This window comes from Scyliorhinus canicula, chromosome 18 (genome assembly GCF_902713615.1).
Source record: "Scyliorhinus canicula chromosome 18, sScyCan1.1, whole genome shotgun sequence".
NCBI classification, from domain to species: domain Eukaryota; kingdom Metazoa; phylum Chordata; class Chondrichthyes; order Carcharhiniformes; family Scyliorhinidae; genus Scyliorhinus; species Scyliorhinus canicula.
This window is the reverse complement of record NC_052163.1, coordinates 45,357,491-45,371,195: the sequence shown is the minus strand read 5'-3', so window position 1 is coordinate 45,371,195 and position 13,705 is coordinate 45,357,491. Positions and strand designations below refer to the sequence as shown.

At 40.9% G+C, this 13,705-nt stretch overlaps 1 protein-coding gene across 1 annotated transcript in view; it reads left to right on the top strand.

Annotated features, from left to right (window-relative positions):
- LOC119953193 (protoheme IX farnesyltransferase, mitochondrial) overlaps window positions 1–9,781 on the top strand; it is a 156,619-nt gene extending 146,838 nt beyond the window's left edge. The window contains exons 6-7 of the mRNA XM_038777185.1: window positions 3,192–3,424; window positions 7,870–9,781. Of these exons, the coding sequence (XP_038633113.1) occupies window positions 3,192–3,424; window positions 7,870–8,294 (658 nt within the window). The 3' untranslated portion in view covers window positions 8,295–9,781. The remainder of the gene's footprint in view (window positions 1–3,191; window positions 3,425–7,869) is intronic.
- Window positions 9,782–13,705: the final 3,924 nt, after the last annotated feature.

Here is a 13,705-nt window from a genome sequence, read left to right as displayed (position 1 = left end):
TTATCAAAATGCGCACCAATTTGCACACTGATTTGGTATCCTTGGACCTATAAATAAAATATTGCTAATAGTTTTAATGGAATAAACTTCAAAAGGAAAACAGTAAAGGTACTGCAATGCTGCAAGTCCTGGTATAAAGTGCTTACAGGTGTAAAGATCTGTTACTAAGTGGGTTGAAGTGTTACTTGACTGTCGACGAGTTTAAACGTTAACATTCCCCCCGCTGTGATTTCTGGAATCTTGCATGATAAAGGATAAGTGGCTGCTCTGAATGAACTGAGTCTCTATCATCGCAGCACTCTGTGTCCATCCTTCACTTGCTGCAAGTTGCTTACTATCCTAGCTTGACAGGTTGGTGAAACTCCACAATGTTCCTGGCTCATTCTGGGATGATGGATAGGGAATCACGCCTGGCCATGCACCAGAACCTGTTCACGCTATGCAATTGTGAAGTAACACCATCTGCCCCCAAGAAACCTTTGTAAAAGATATTGTCATCAACAAGAGAGCTCTACCGCCTCAATTTCTTTGTTTCATTAACCCCACATTCTGTTACTTTTCATGTTCAACTACTTCTTTTATAATGAAAGAATCAGACTGTCAGAAAAAGTGTTGGGATTGTTGCAGCAACCTTTGGGCAAACAGTTTGAAAGCAAGCTGCTTCTTGGTTTCTTTAGTTGCAAGTTAATCTGTTCAGTTTTACACAATATATGTCAAAATCATCATTAATTTTTATATCCTTTCTGTGTAATAGTGAGTGTCTTTTGCTTTATGCAGAACATGTGTGTTCATTACTCCGAAGTAATGTCTGCAACAGTAAAATTCAAATTAAGATAAAGCAACTTAGTTTATCATAACTTGCAGGACTTGCAATCATAAACCGCCACGTACATATTTTGCTGTACTTAAGGACAGACTGACTGAATAACAGAATATATATTTACAAAGCATCTTTTCTGCCCTTAATCCAGCCCAAAGTACTTGCAACCATTGCATTTTTTATGGAGTCATTGTTGTAATGTAGGGAAATATGTTTTAAAGGTATGCTACATAGAGAACATGTGCTGAGTGAGTAACAAGCCTGCATTTGAGTCATTTAATTGACTTGCACATTAAAGGCATGTAATTCTGTATTTACTTTTGAGTTAAGTGCACATGATATTAAATCCAGCATCCAAAGGTGCATTAGCAGTTTGAGTGAAGCACTTTGAGGTCACATTGAGTTCCAAACTCATGTCGAATCCTTGGCATCTAATGGTTTCATATTTGACCTGCATTGCAAACGTGTGTCTGTTAATCAACATCGCAAAAATGGATTATCTGGTCAGTATCACATCTCTGTTTTTGGGACAGAGGACGGTGCAAGTTGGTTGTCATGTGTCCTGCTTTAAAATTTCAAAAGTACTTCATTGGCAGCCAAGCTCTTGGGGTTATGAAAGGTGCTTCAGAAATTCAATTTTTTTTTTCTTTCAATGTTTGGGTCTGTGCACTTCAAATGTCATGATGGCACACAAATATCATTGCATTGAAATCTTATGGGGATACACACCACTGATTCCAAAAGAATCAGTGACAATGATATAAATCAGCTTTCCAAATTTGCATTGAACTGGAGTAATTTGCTTGCTACAGTGGAAGTTTTGTAAAAGTTATTAATCAACATTGTCTTTCGTTAAACCCCAGTGACTACTATATCAGTGGCTTTACATACCTTATGTTTTAAATATTTTGTCCGCTGTTAAAAGTTAATTGCATTTGAGTACTCCATAAGGACATAACCTAAGAAATGGGAGCAGGAGTAGACCACACCTTCCATTAAGCCTGCTCTGCCATTCAGTGGGCTGATCTTGGGCTTCAGTCCATTTTCCCGCCCACTCCCCATATCCCTTAATTCCCTGAGGAGCCAAAAATCAGTCCATCAGCCTTAAATATATTCAACAATGGAGCAAGCACATCCCTCTTGGGTAGAAAATTCCAAAGATTCAACACCATTTGAGTGAAGAGATTTCTCCTGATCTTAGTCCTAAATGACTGGCCCCCTATGTTATAGGATCCCGACCAAAGGAAACAATTGCTCAGCATCCAATCTCTCAAGCCCCTCCAGGATTTTGAAGGTTTCAATGAGATTGCCTCGAATTCTTCTAAACCCCAGAGAATATAAACCCGATTTACTTCACCTCTCCTCACAGGCCAACCCCCTCGTCCCAGGTAACAACTTTAGTGAAACTTTGCTCCAGCCAAACATCTGCCTCAACATTAATTGCGAACAGGGTTTTAACTGCAAGGGTTCATATTTGAGGTGTATCCTGCCCTCTGATAACACTCAAATCCCTTAACCTGGGGTCACTGGGTGACGATGAAAAGTGTGAACCCTGCCAACTGAAAAAAGCTAACTCAGCATAGAACAGGAATTAATCCTAGGACTGTCTGTATGGTTCACTCACTCGCTTTGTAAACTCAAGGCATTGGGAGAATAACTATTTTTGAGGCTATCAAAACTTTACTTGTAACACTTCAATGGAAAAACAACGGAAGTGAAAATAGTCTGTCCACAAGTCAATGCAACTGGGAATTATAAGTATAATTTAATTAGATTTTGTTGAAGCCCTACGGGTAGTATACATAGTAAAACATGATGCATGAGAAATACCTTCATGTGAGTGGCATCTATCATTCATTTAGTCACCATTGAGTTAATATCCAGTCAGCGCTTCTCATTGTTATATTTTTTAATCCCAAGCTAATCTTTACTGTAAGAAATTTGCAGAAGACCCAGCATAGCCTCGGTGGGATTGAATGGTCGCTTTAGGAGACTATAACGCTGGTTTTATTAATTGATCAAATTCCACCCAATCCACCTATCGATGTGCAAAAAATACACTTGCCCCATCATAAACTCAAAGTGATGTGGCAGCTTTAATAGCAGACGAGACAAAAATACCTGACACGAATGTGTCCAGTGACTTTACCTATAACCACACTATTGTGGGGGATAGAGAAGGTGGTAGTGGAGAAAGAGCTGGCAACATTTCATTTGGTATGTAGACGTTTAACTACAGCACAGAAATCTGAAGCATTAACACTGAGAACAGCATTAACTGATGTCTTTTTTTTTCTGTAAAACTTTTGGATTTGTATAAGGAGCATAACTTATGCAAATTGCTGATTTATGTTTTATTTTAAACCCGCAGCCCTCTCCATGCAGTGTCCTTTGCCGTTGCCTGCAGTGTGCCCGGTATAGCTCTACTGACCCTTGGAGTGAATCCACTGACTGGAGCTTTGGGAGCCTTTAACATTTTCCTCTACACATGCTGCTACACCCCAATGAAACGATTGAGCATACTTAACACTTGGGTGGGGTCCGTGGTTGGAGCCATTCCCCCAGTCATGGGCTGGACAGCAGCTACTGGTACCATGGGTGTAGGTAAGTCTATCCTACAAAAAATGCATATGGAGAAAGCAAGGATGTGTACTGAGTATATGTTGAGTTCCATTTCTGATAAACGTATCTGTGTTAGTTGTACATATGAATAATCATTTTAGGAAGAGCAGTTAAGGCAGGTATTTCTTTTTCAAACAACTGGACACAGCTGTTCATTAATTCATGGCAGTAAAACTAACCTAACCCAGGATAATTGTTGAATAATTTAGGAACACAACTAAACCTATATCGGACATTCTTCATATTGAGAGCGATTAACATATGGATTAAAGAGGAGAACCCCTAGAGTTACTTACAAACCAAGTAAAAGCTACAGTGGAGGGATTTTATGGATGGATTAATGATGGATAGCTGAAATACTACTGTCCACGTCCTGGGGGTTACCATTGACCAGAAGCTGAACTGGACCTGCCATATAAATGCTGGTGAGAGACTGAAAATCCTGTGGTGGGTAACTCACCTCCTGACTCACCAAAGCCTGTCCACCATCTTCAAGATATAAGTCAGGAGTGTGATGGAATACTCTCCATTTGCCTGGATAAGTGTAGCTCTAGAACACCCCAGAAGCTCAACAACATCCAGGACAAAGAAACCCCTTGGTTAGTACCCCATCCACAAACATTCACTTCCTCCACCACTGGCGCACAGCAGCAGCAGGGTGTACCATCTACAAGATATACCGCAGAAAGTCACCAAGTCTCCTTAGGGAGCGCCTTCCAAACCCTCGACTATTACCATCTAGAAGGACACAAGGCAACACCACGAAGCCGCTCCACCATCCTGACTTTAAAATATTTTGTTGTTCCTTCACCGTCACTAGGTCAAAATCTTGGAACTCCCTCCCTAACAACACCACGGGTGTACCACACCACATGGTCTGCAAGAACGCAGCTCTTCACGAAGGCAATGAAAAGAACAATAAATCCTAGCCAGTAATGTCCACATCACAAGATTGAATTTTTAAAAACAACCTTCCTCATCCATAATTATCTTGAGATCTATTGAGAATCATGCAGACATGCATTTATTTCAGTAAAATAAGCAGTTAGCAGCAGCAAATGGTTATCTAGTTTGTATTAATTTAGCCATTTTTTAAGACTGAATAGATTTTTATTCCTGCAGTCCACAGCAAAGAATCACATTCCCCAAATTTTTAGCAGAACGGTTGTAGCTTCTGAATTCTAGGTTTCCTTTTCTGTATATTCAACAGCCAACTGTTTTATGATAAAACCAATTAGTTCACATTCAGATGTTTATGCCAGATGTCATTAGACCACTGTTCCTGTGAGGATAAACATGATCGTTCAGTTAATTGTCATCCTTTAATTGTTTCTTAACCTGCCTATTTCCTGAGTTGAGGTTTAGAAGGAACAATGTGACTATTCAGATGAATTAATATTCTCCTGGCATGAATAAAAATCATAGATTGCACTTGACCCACTTGTTGCTAAATGTCACGTCATTGCTGGACCAACTCTAGTGAATTGGGCGAGGCACAAATTGAGGGCTTATAACAAATGCACAAACCACCCAGTAACTGATCTAAGGTGGTCCCAATGGACACATGATGGCCCTTATCATTAATTGTTAATCAGATAAAGAGATTTTCTCATAGTGGGTGGTGACTCAGTAGGAAAGCACCAGATAGTGTGCTGCCTTGGTGGCCTGAGATCAACAGTACTCAAGTGGCACTGTTTTACTGCGGATGTGAATTGATATTAATGCAGCAGTTTTCAATCTTGGAACCAAGCCTGAAGTACGTTGATAAAGGACCTCCTGCCCAGTCTTGCCATTCATTGTCAATTGTCTCATTCGAGCTCTAATGTTTGTTGCAAAGTGAATACAATATGAATTCAAGCTTGGGTGAAATTGCTTCTGCTGGGATCCCAGGAACTCTACTTAAATTGTGCAGAAAGTTTTGAGTGGAGCTGATCACAGTTGGTACTGTCTCTCAGCCTGACAAGCCTCCTGAACAATGTGTATAAATGGTTTATCATAAATTTTGTTTCAATTAAAATTACCAGAACAGAGCAAGTAGAGTGTAGGGACATTGTTCTGACCTCCCGCTAAAAATATAATAAAATAATATCAAACTGTTACTAACTCGGCAGATATAAATTGTTTAACATCAAGGTTGAATTTCAACTGATTTTGGTCATATTCTACTTCCATTCAATGCCACAAGTGTGGTATAATCACTCTGAAACCACAAGTATTCTCCTTCCTAGAGCTTTGTAATAGTTTGACATCAAAATAAGCGTTGTATAAACTGCTACCTCATGTGGCCTCGCTGTGATGGCCTTTTGAGCTACCTAGCAACTGCGAAGCCAGCTGAATACTGTTGGAAGTATCTGCCATATTGTAGCCTTTGACACATTTCCAAGTGAAACGAGCATATGCAACTCATAATCTGTCATCAGAGCTGCCCTGATCTGAGATTGTAATGTAAACAGGGCAGCTCCAGGCTCCGTCAACCCCACTGACCAGATAGTCGTTCCATCTGCTAATGTAAACAGGGCTAATGACTCTTGTCTATCCTGTCACTTCCGTGCTGAGCTGTAAAGAGGACAGTCCATGAGTACGAACAGAATATCCTTTGGAAAGTTATGATAAAATGACTTGGGTTATCAAATTAGTCCTCAAACGTGCAGTATTTCTATAATTGGTCGTCAAGCATTCTATTTCCACTATTTATTTCATGTTAAAAAGTGTTACTTAAGACCGTATTAGTTAGAATTCTATACTCCATGAAATTCTGAGGTGTCTACTGCACACTCTGAAATGTTTGGCTGCTAGAACTGAAAATCATACCAGGGCAAAATTAAAATTGAGTTATTTCAGAATTAACTTAACAGAATTCTAAAGCTGTTCACTTGAATGTATTAGCACTTTAGACTCCTTGCCTACCGACAGATCCGTCACAACAGAAAGAAGTTTGCACTTTGTTCCAACGCGTGGCATTAGTTTCTTTACAAGACCTTTACAAGGGTACAATTAAGCTCTCCATGCTGGGTCAATGGACGCAAAAATAAATGTGGGACTGCAAGTCAGCATAAAATCAAAATCCTGTCTAGGGAATTTCTTATATATGTGACGAAAGTGGGGATTATATTAGTTCTGCCTCTTGAGGTCCTCATTTTGGTATTGCTGACGCTATATCTTAAGTGACAGAAACTTGGACAGGATGTTGACATTTTCCTAAAGTCAACCATTAGATTTTCAGTTCATGCTTGTGTTGTATTACCCGTGATAATTTACTTTTGATCTAGCTTCTGCCTCTATCATATTGCACACCAGTCCTTGCCTTAGATGATAGTTGCATCTCTGCCCAGGTATAGCACAAAGATCAGCCTACACTGAATCTGCATTTGGATTTCCCTCCCTCACTAGGCAGCAAGACTTGACCTCGAGCCTTGTGCTTTCTCCCGAGGGTCCAAATTCGATGGGAGCCTGTTGTGTGCAGAATTAAAGACACTTTGATACAATGCATATTTTACCATAATTCTGGATCATTCCTTGATATTTGTGACAGTTGAAATAGATTTAATCTTGTGTAATGAGGATCTAATGTGTAATCGATCTCTTATCTGCTGGGAGTTTTGTAATAGATTATTGAGGTAGTCCAACTACACGAGACAATGGACTTTGAACCCTTATCTTTCGGAGATGTGTTCAAGTCAGGCAGACTAAACAAATTGTCATGATTTACAATGTACAGTCCTTTCTTGTAATACTGACTGGTCAGGTTCTCCCATGTTTTGCAGACACAATAAGGGTACTGGTGCAGTAAGGGTCTTCTGACAGCTCCCTGGAGACACAACCACCTTCATTTGTTCCTATATTTTTATCTTTGCAGCAGTGATAATATAGTTAACAAAATGTGATATGCTCACTTAGTGATCTTCGAATCATTTGCATTTAGGAATAGTTCAACAGAGCAGCATCAGTTTATCTTGTCTAATGGTCTTGCACCAGTGACAAAATGTAAGAGGATTGACGAAGGTGCACTGCCAACACACACATTGCTGCAATTCCTCTAACGCCTTGAGACTTTTTTTCCCCAAAATTAAATTGTGGATCTAAAGGTTTAACAATTAATGATCTAGTCACACGTTTAAGCACTGTAATTAGTAGTATATTTTTCTCTGATTTTCATATCCTAGTATGGCATGTTAGTCAGTGCCGAAACCAATGTGCACATGGGCATTGGAATGTGTGAAAGAATGCTCCAAATTGATTTACCTGTCACTTTGTTTGATGCCATAAGATTGAGGATTTATTTTGCAAGGAATTGAGTGTAAAAGCTTTCTAATGTTTTTTTTTCACATAATGTGCAGTAGATAAACTTTGAATTTAATCATTTTAGGAATACCGGAATTTGTCATTATTTGGAAACTTATACTTGACCCCCCTGTCCCTCTGTTTAGGTGCCTTGCTATTAGGTGGTCTTCTGTATTCCTGGCAGTTCCCACATTTCAATGCTTTAAGCTGGAACCTTCGAGAAGATTACTCACGAGGTGGCTACCGCATGATGTCAGTCACACATCCATTGCTATGCAAGCGGGTGGCACTCCGCCACTGCATTGCTCTCATTGGACTGTCAACACTGTGTCCTGTATTTGATGTAACCACATGGACTTTTCCACTCATTTCGCTCCCAATCAACTTGTATATCAGCTACCTCGGCTATCGATTTTACAGGGATTCAAATCGCAGCAGCGCTCGAAAACTTTTCTTTTGCAGCCTCTGGCATCTCCCTATGTTACTGCTCCTCATGCTGACATGCAAGAAATCTCTATTTACGAATGAGGGAGGAGCCCATCACAAAGCAGAAACAAAAGTTCAAGCGTAGCATTCATTTTTATTAAGAAATTTTCAGACGGTGATGAAGACTATTTCTGTATCGTGTTTCTATGGCCTCCTTCAGTGGGATGATTTGTTCCTGGAAGTTGTGCTACTGTTTATGATTCTGTAATGTTATATAAAAAAAAAAACTTTTTTTCATTGTCATAGGAACACAAGCAGGCCATTCATGCCCGCTAGCCTGCTCAGCCATTCAATACATCTCTGCTGAGCTGTACCTCAACTGCATTTACCGCTGTGACTCTATATCCATTGATTCCCTTAACTAAGTCTTGGAGGCTCCAATTATCTGAGAATCCACAGCCTTTGGGGGAGACTATTACAGATGTCCACTATCCTTTCTGTGGAAAAATGCTTCTTGATTTTCCTCCAAACTGGCCTAGCTCCAATTTTATGCCCCCTTGTTCTTCACTCATTAGGGTAAGTAGTTTATCTGTAAATACCCAATGGAATCCTCATGACATTTTAAATATCTTGATCAGCTCAGCTCTCGATCTTCTACACTCCAGAGAATACAAGCCAGGTTTATGCAATCTTACCTCAAGTAGGTTCTATGTTTTCAACTCCAATGTTGTGCCCTTTCTCCCTAAATTATGCCGTTTGACATTATATTATGGTCTTAGATCCTGTAGGTAGCCCTTAATCACATGAAGTAAACACACCCAAGAACAAATTAAAATGTCAGTAATACTTTTCATCACCAAGGAGAATTCTTAAAATCCAAGGCCTGTGATTTGCACACCAAATGTTGCGTGTTCTTAAAATTAATTGTAAAACACTTTATTCAGATGCGCTCTTCAAGAAAAAATAAATAAATTCTCCTAGAATTGTGACACGTCATTGAATTGAACTTATTGTGAAGGTATTCTGCTGTTTGGGAACCTTTGAGACTTCCGGCCACACAGTAGAGCATGTTCAAGGCATTTCTCTTCCAATTCAAAGTTTGCAGTTAGCAATGCCACCTTTGTTCAGGAGTGTTGTGACAGTTTATATGGCACATTAAAGTTAATTTTTCAGTATTGGTTTAGAAATATTATTTCATGTCTCTGTGCCCCAAACTGCATTCTTTCCACATAGTAAGTCTGACTAAACTACAGTTGATGTTGCTGAACATGCGCTTTGAAACTGATAGTCCAGAAACATCCCATTCTCATGTTGAGAGTTACATTATGGAACTATGTTAAAGAAATAGTATCTCAATCACGAGCCCTGTTATCACCAGGCTTATTCATTGTACCAAAACAATAATTGCAGCTCAATTGGTACACTATGTCTGATACTTTTAATTCTTCATCTGAAATTGCTACCACAAAGGACAGAACAGCCATAACCATTCCAACCCCTCAGTTAAGCTCAAAGATTGTTTCTGCACAGTTTGGAAGGTCACCACGTATAAATAAGTCATAGGAACGGCAGTACGTCATTCAGCCACTCAAGCCTGTCCCGCCATTCAGTGAGCTTATGGCTGATCTGTGACCTAACTCCATATAATAATCTTTATTAGTATCACAAGTAGGCTTACATTAACATTGCGATGAAGTTACTGTGAAAATCTTCAAGTCGCCACGCTACGGCGCCTGTTCGGATACACTGAGGGAGAATTCAGAATATCCAATTCACCTAACAAGCATGTCTTGTGGGAGGAAACCCACAAAGACACGGGGTGAACGTGCAGACTCCGCACAGACAATGACCCAAAACGGGAATCGAACCCGGGTTCCTGGCGCAGTGAAGCAACAGTGCGAGCTACTGTGCTGCCCCTGCAGCCTTTGACCCATATCCCTTTAATATCTTTGCTTAACAAAAATCTATCTAAGATTTAAAATTAACAACTGATCTCGCTTCAGCTGCTGGTTGTGGGAGAGAGTTCCAAACCTCTACCACCTTTTGAGTGAAGACGATCTTCCTAACATCTCTCCTAAACGGTCCAGCCCTAATTTTTAGACTTTCCCCCTAGTTTTAGAATCTACAATCAGTGAAAATAGTTTATCCTTATGTGCCCTGTCTTTCCTTGTTAATATCTTGAATACTTCGATCAGATCACCCCTGAACCTTCCAAATTCTCGCGAAAACAGGTCTAATTTGAGTAACCTCGCCTCGTAACTCCCCTGTAGTGCAGGTATCATTTCTGTAAACCCACGTTGCACTCCCTCCAAGGCTAAAATATCCTTCCTAAGGTGTGGTGCCCAGAACTGTTCACAGTACTCCAGGTGGGGTCTAACCAGGGTTTTGTATATCTGCAGTATAACCCCTGTGCCTTCATATTCCAATCCTTTAGATATAAAGACTTGCATTCGATTAGCCTTTTTGATTATTTTCTGCATTTATTCCTGGCATTTTAGTAACGTTTGCAACTGAACCCCCAATTTAGTCTAATTTCATATTTCCAAGTGGATATACAACAAAAGGTGTACACATTCATCATCACACTTGACTAAAAATGTTATTTATGTCAACAGTGCTGCCTAATGCAGAACTTTTTTTTAAGTATATGTATAATTATGTACCAGTAGTTGTATTAGGGGGTAAATTGCACAGTGGTTATATTACTGGACTTGTAGTCCAGAGACCTGGAGTCTGAGTTCACTTTCCACCTGGACAGCTAGGGAATTAAAATTCAGCTAATTAAATAAGTCTGGAATTTCTTTAAAAAGTGAGTATCAGTAATTGGCACACCGGACTGGATTGTCACAAAAGCTCATCTGGTTCATTCATGTCAGTTAGGAAAGGAAATGTCCCCTTCTTACTTGGTCTGACCTATATGTGACTCACAGCAATATAGTTGACTTTTAATGCCCTCTGGAATAGCCTACCAGGGCATGCCATTGTATAGAAGGGGGTGATAAATACTGGTTTTGCCAACAAGGCACACATCCCATGAAAGAATAAAAATAAAATTAGAAGTGCAAAGTGTCGTTCGTCAGAGTGCAGAATAATCCTCAAATTATTGTTCACTGCCATTTTGACCTGTAACAATTGATTGTATTAAAGATTGGAGTCAGAGTATAAATGTATTAAACAAATGAAATATTTGTTTTATATTGTCATGATTTTTTTTAAAAGTCCATAATAAATGAGTAAAACAGAACAAGTAGTCAATTCTGCTTTTTTATTGCCAAGTAGGGCAAGGGGAATTATGGTGTAAAAAGATTCATTATAGCACGTAAATTTCATTGTGGTTATGTAATCCAAACCATTGTTAGAACTACGTGCATTGTTTGGAGGATTTTGTTGAAATGAGAGGGTAAACATTTGTCGCCGAAAACTACTAGCTCCAGATCAGATATTTGGCAACCTTTGTCAAAATACGTTGATTAAAAGTAACCTGTAATTCAATGCATAATTGCTACCAGGTCTCGCATTGAGTCAGATGTTACACTGTTGCCGAGGGCAGGGTGAATTTCTCTGGAAAGAGGTTTGTAAGCGGTTTCTAGCAGCAGTGAAGTAAGTGTTTTTAGATGTGTTCCAGAAAAATAAATACCTATTCCCTTCACTCACTGCAGGCAGCTAAATACCTTTGTTTCCCTCATACCACAGTTACATAAATAAATTTCCCAGTACCACGGAGAGGCGTTGTACTTTTATTGTCTATCAAACTAAGATAGGTCAAAAATGTTTGCAGCACCCATTTTTTTTTCAAACAAGTCCAAAGACGTGCAGGTTAGGTGGATTGGCCATGCTAAATTGTCCTTGGTGTTCAAAATTGCCCTTAGTGTTGGGTGGGGTAACTGGGTTATGGGGGATAGGGTAGAGGTGGGGGCTTGGGTAGGGTGCTCTTTCCAAGAGCCGGCGCATACTCGATGGGCCGAATGGCCTCCTGCACTGTAAATTCTATCTAAATTACTGAATTGAAGGATCATGGAAATAATGATTACAATTAGGGAGTTTGTCCATTGCACCGGGGCCAACGTTGGTTTTGAAACTAAACTAGTGTAATCCTATCCCTGGATCTTTCCACGTCTATTGTCATAGTTGGTACCATAAGATGTAGGAGCAGAAATAAACCATTCAGACAATCGAGTCTGTTCTGCCATTCAAAGAGATCATGGCTGATCTGATATAATCCTCAACTCCACTTTCCCACCCTATCCCCATAACCCTTGATTCTCCAAAGTGGGGGCATTGAGAGCATTGGCTGGGTGCTGACCTTGGCTAGACTGGCCATGTCACAGGCAAAGGGCAGCATTATTGTGGCAGTGAGGGAAATGAGGGACATGGCTCGCTCACTGAAGGACATAATCCAATCTCCGTCTCTGATGACTGAGGGCAACAAAACCATGGTTCAGACAAGGACGCGCATCCAGAGCTCACTCCAGCCTCCCCTCTGGCCAGTGAATACCCTGATTGGAAAGGAAGTAATGAGTACCATAATGGGAGGCATGGGAACACCTCAGCGCTTACAAATCCACCCTTTCCTGCTACCTGACACTAGCATACCTCATGGGCAGGACAGGCTGGCACATCACCTGTGAAATCATAGAATTTACAGTGCAGGTGGAGGCCATTCAACCCATCGAGTCTGCACCGGCCCTCAGAGCACCCAGCTTAAGCCCACGCATCCACCCCATCCCAGTAACCCCCCCCCCCCCCTAACCTTTTGGACACTAAGGGGAAATTAGCATAGTCTAACCACCTAACCCACACATCTTTGGATTGTGGGAGGAAACTGGAGCACCCAGAGGAAACCCACGCAGACACGAGGAGAAAGTGGAAACTCCACACGGACAGTCACCCGAGGCCGGAATTGAACCTGGGACCCTGGAGACATCTGAAAATCAGCCGGGCTGATCCAGGCCCATACCCTCCAGAGGACTAATGCCTAGGGCATTAGAGGGCATGAGGGGCAGCAGGCCGCCTCCACGTCTGATGTGCTGTCTGGGTTAAGGCCTAAAAGAAACGGTAGCCACAAGGGTAGGAAGATAAATGACACGTTAGCAGGGGTGTCATCGATTGTAAGGGGGAAGGGCACACTTATTATAAATACTCACCATTAAACACTTCTGCACCACCAGTCTGATCTGCCTCTAAACTCTGTCTCATAGGTGTGAAAGATGGTGGGGCACAGTAGGCACCCATGACACATGAAAATCCCATATGGTTGACCATGACCGAGAAGTGGCAGAGCATAGAATTAGCAGTGCGAGGCTGCCCTGTTTGACAGCATCCCAAGTGGGCGAGCCCAGAATGTTTTCACCATCTTCTGCAAACAACCTCCCTCCCCGCCAACATGTTTGGGCCAGCTAGAAGGAATTACCAGCAGACATGCAGGGACCATCTGAGTGGAAAGTGCTAAGTTATCTTCCCAAGTCAGAGTTTGTCAGACAATGAGGAGCACCAGAGCTCATCTCACAGTGAGTCCTCATCACCCTCCATCCCATGGACAAGACCTGCTGATACTGC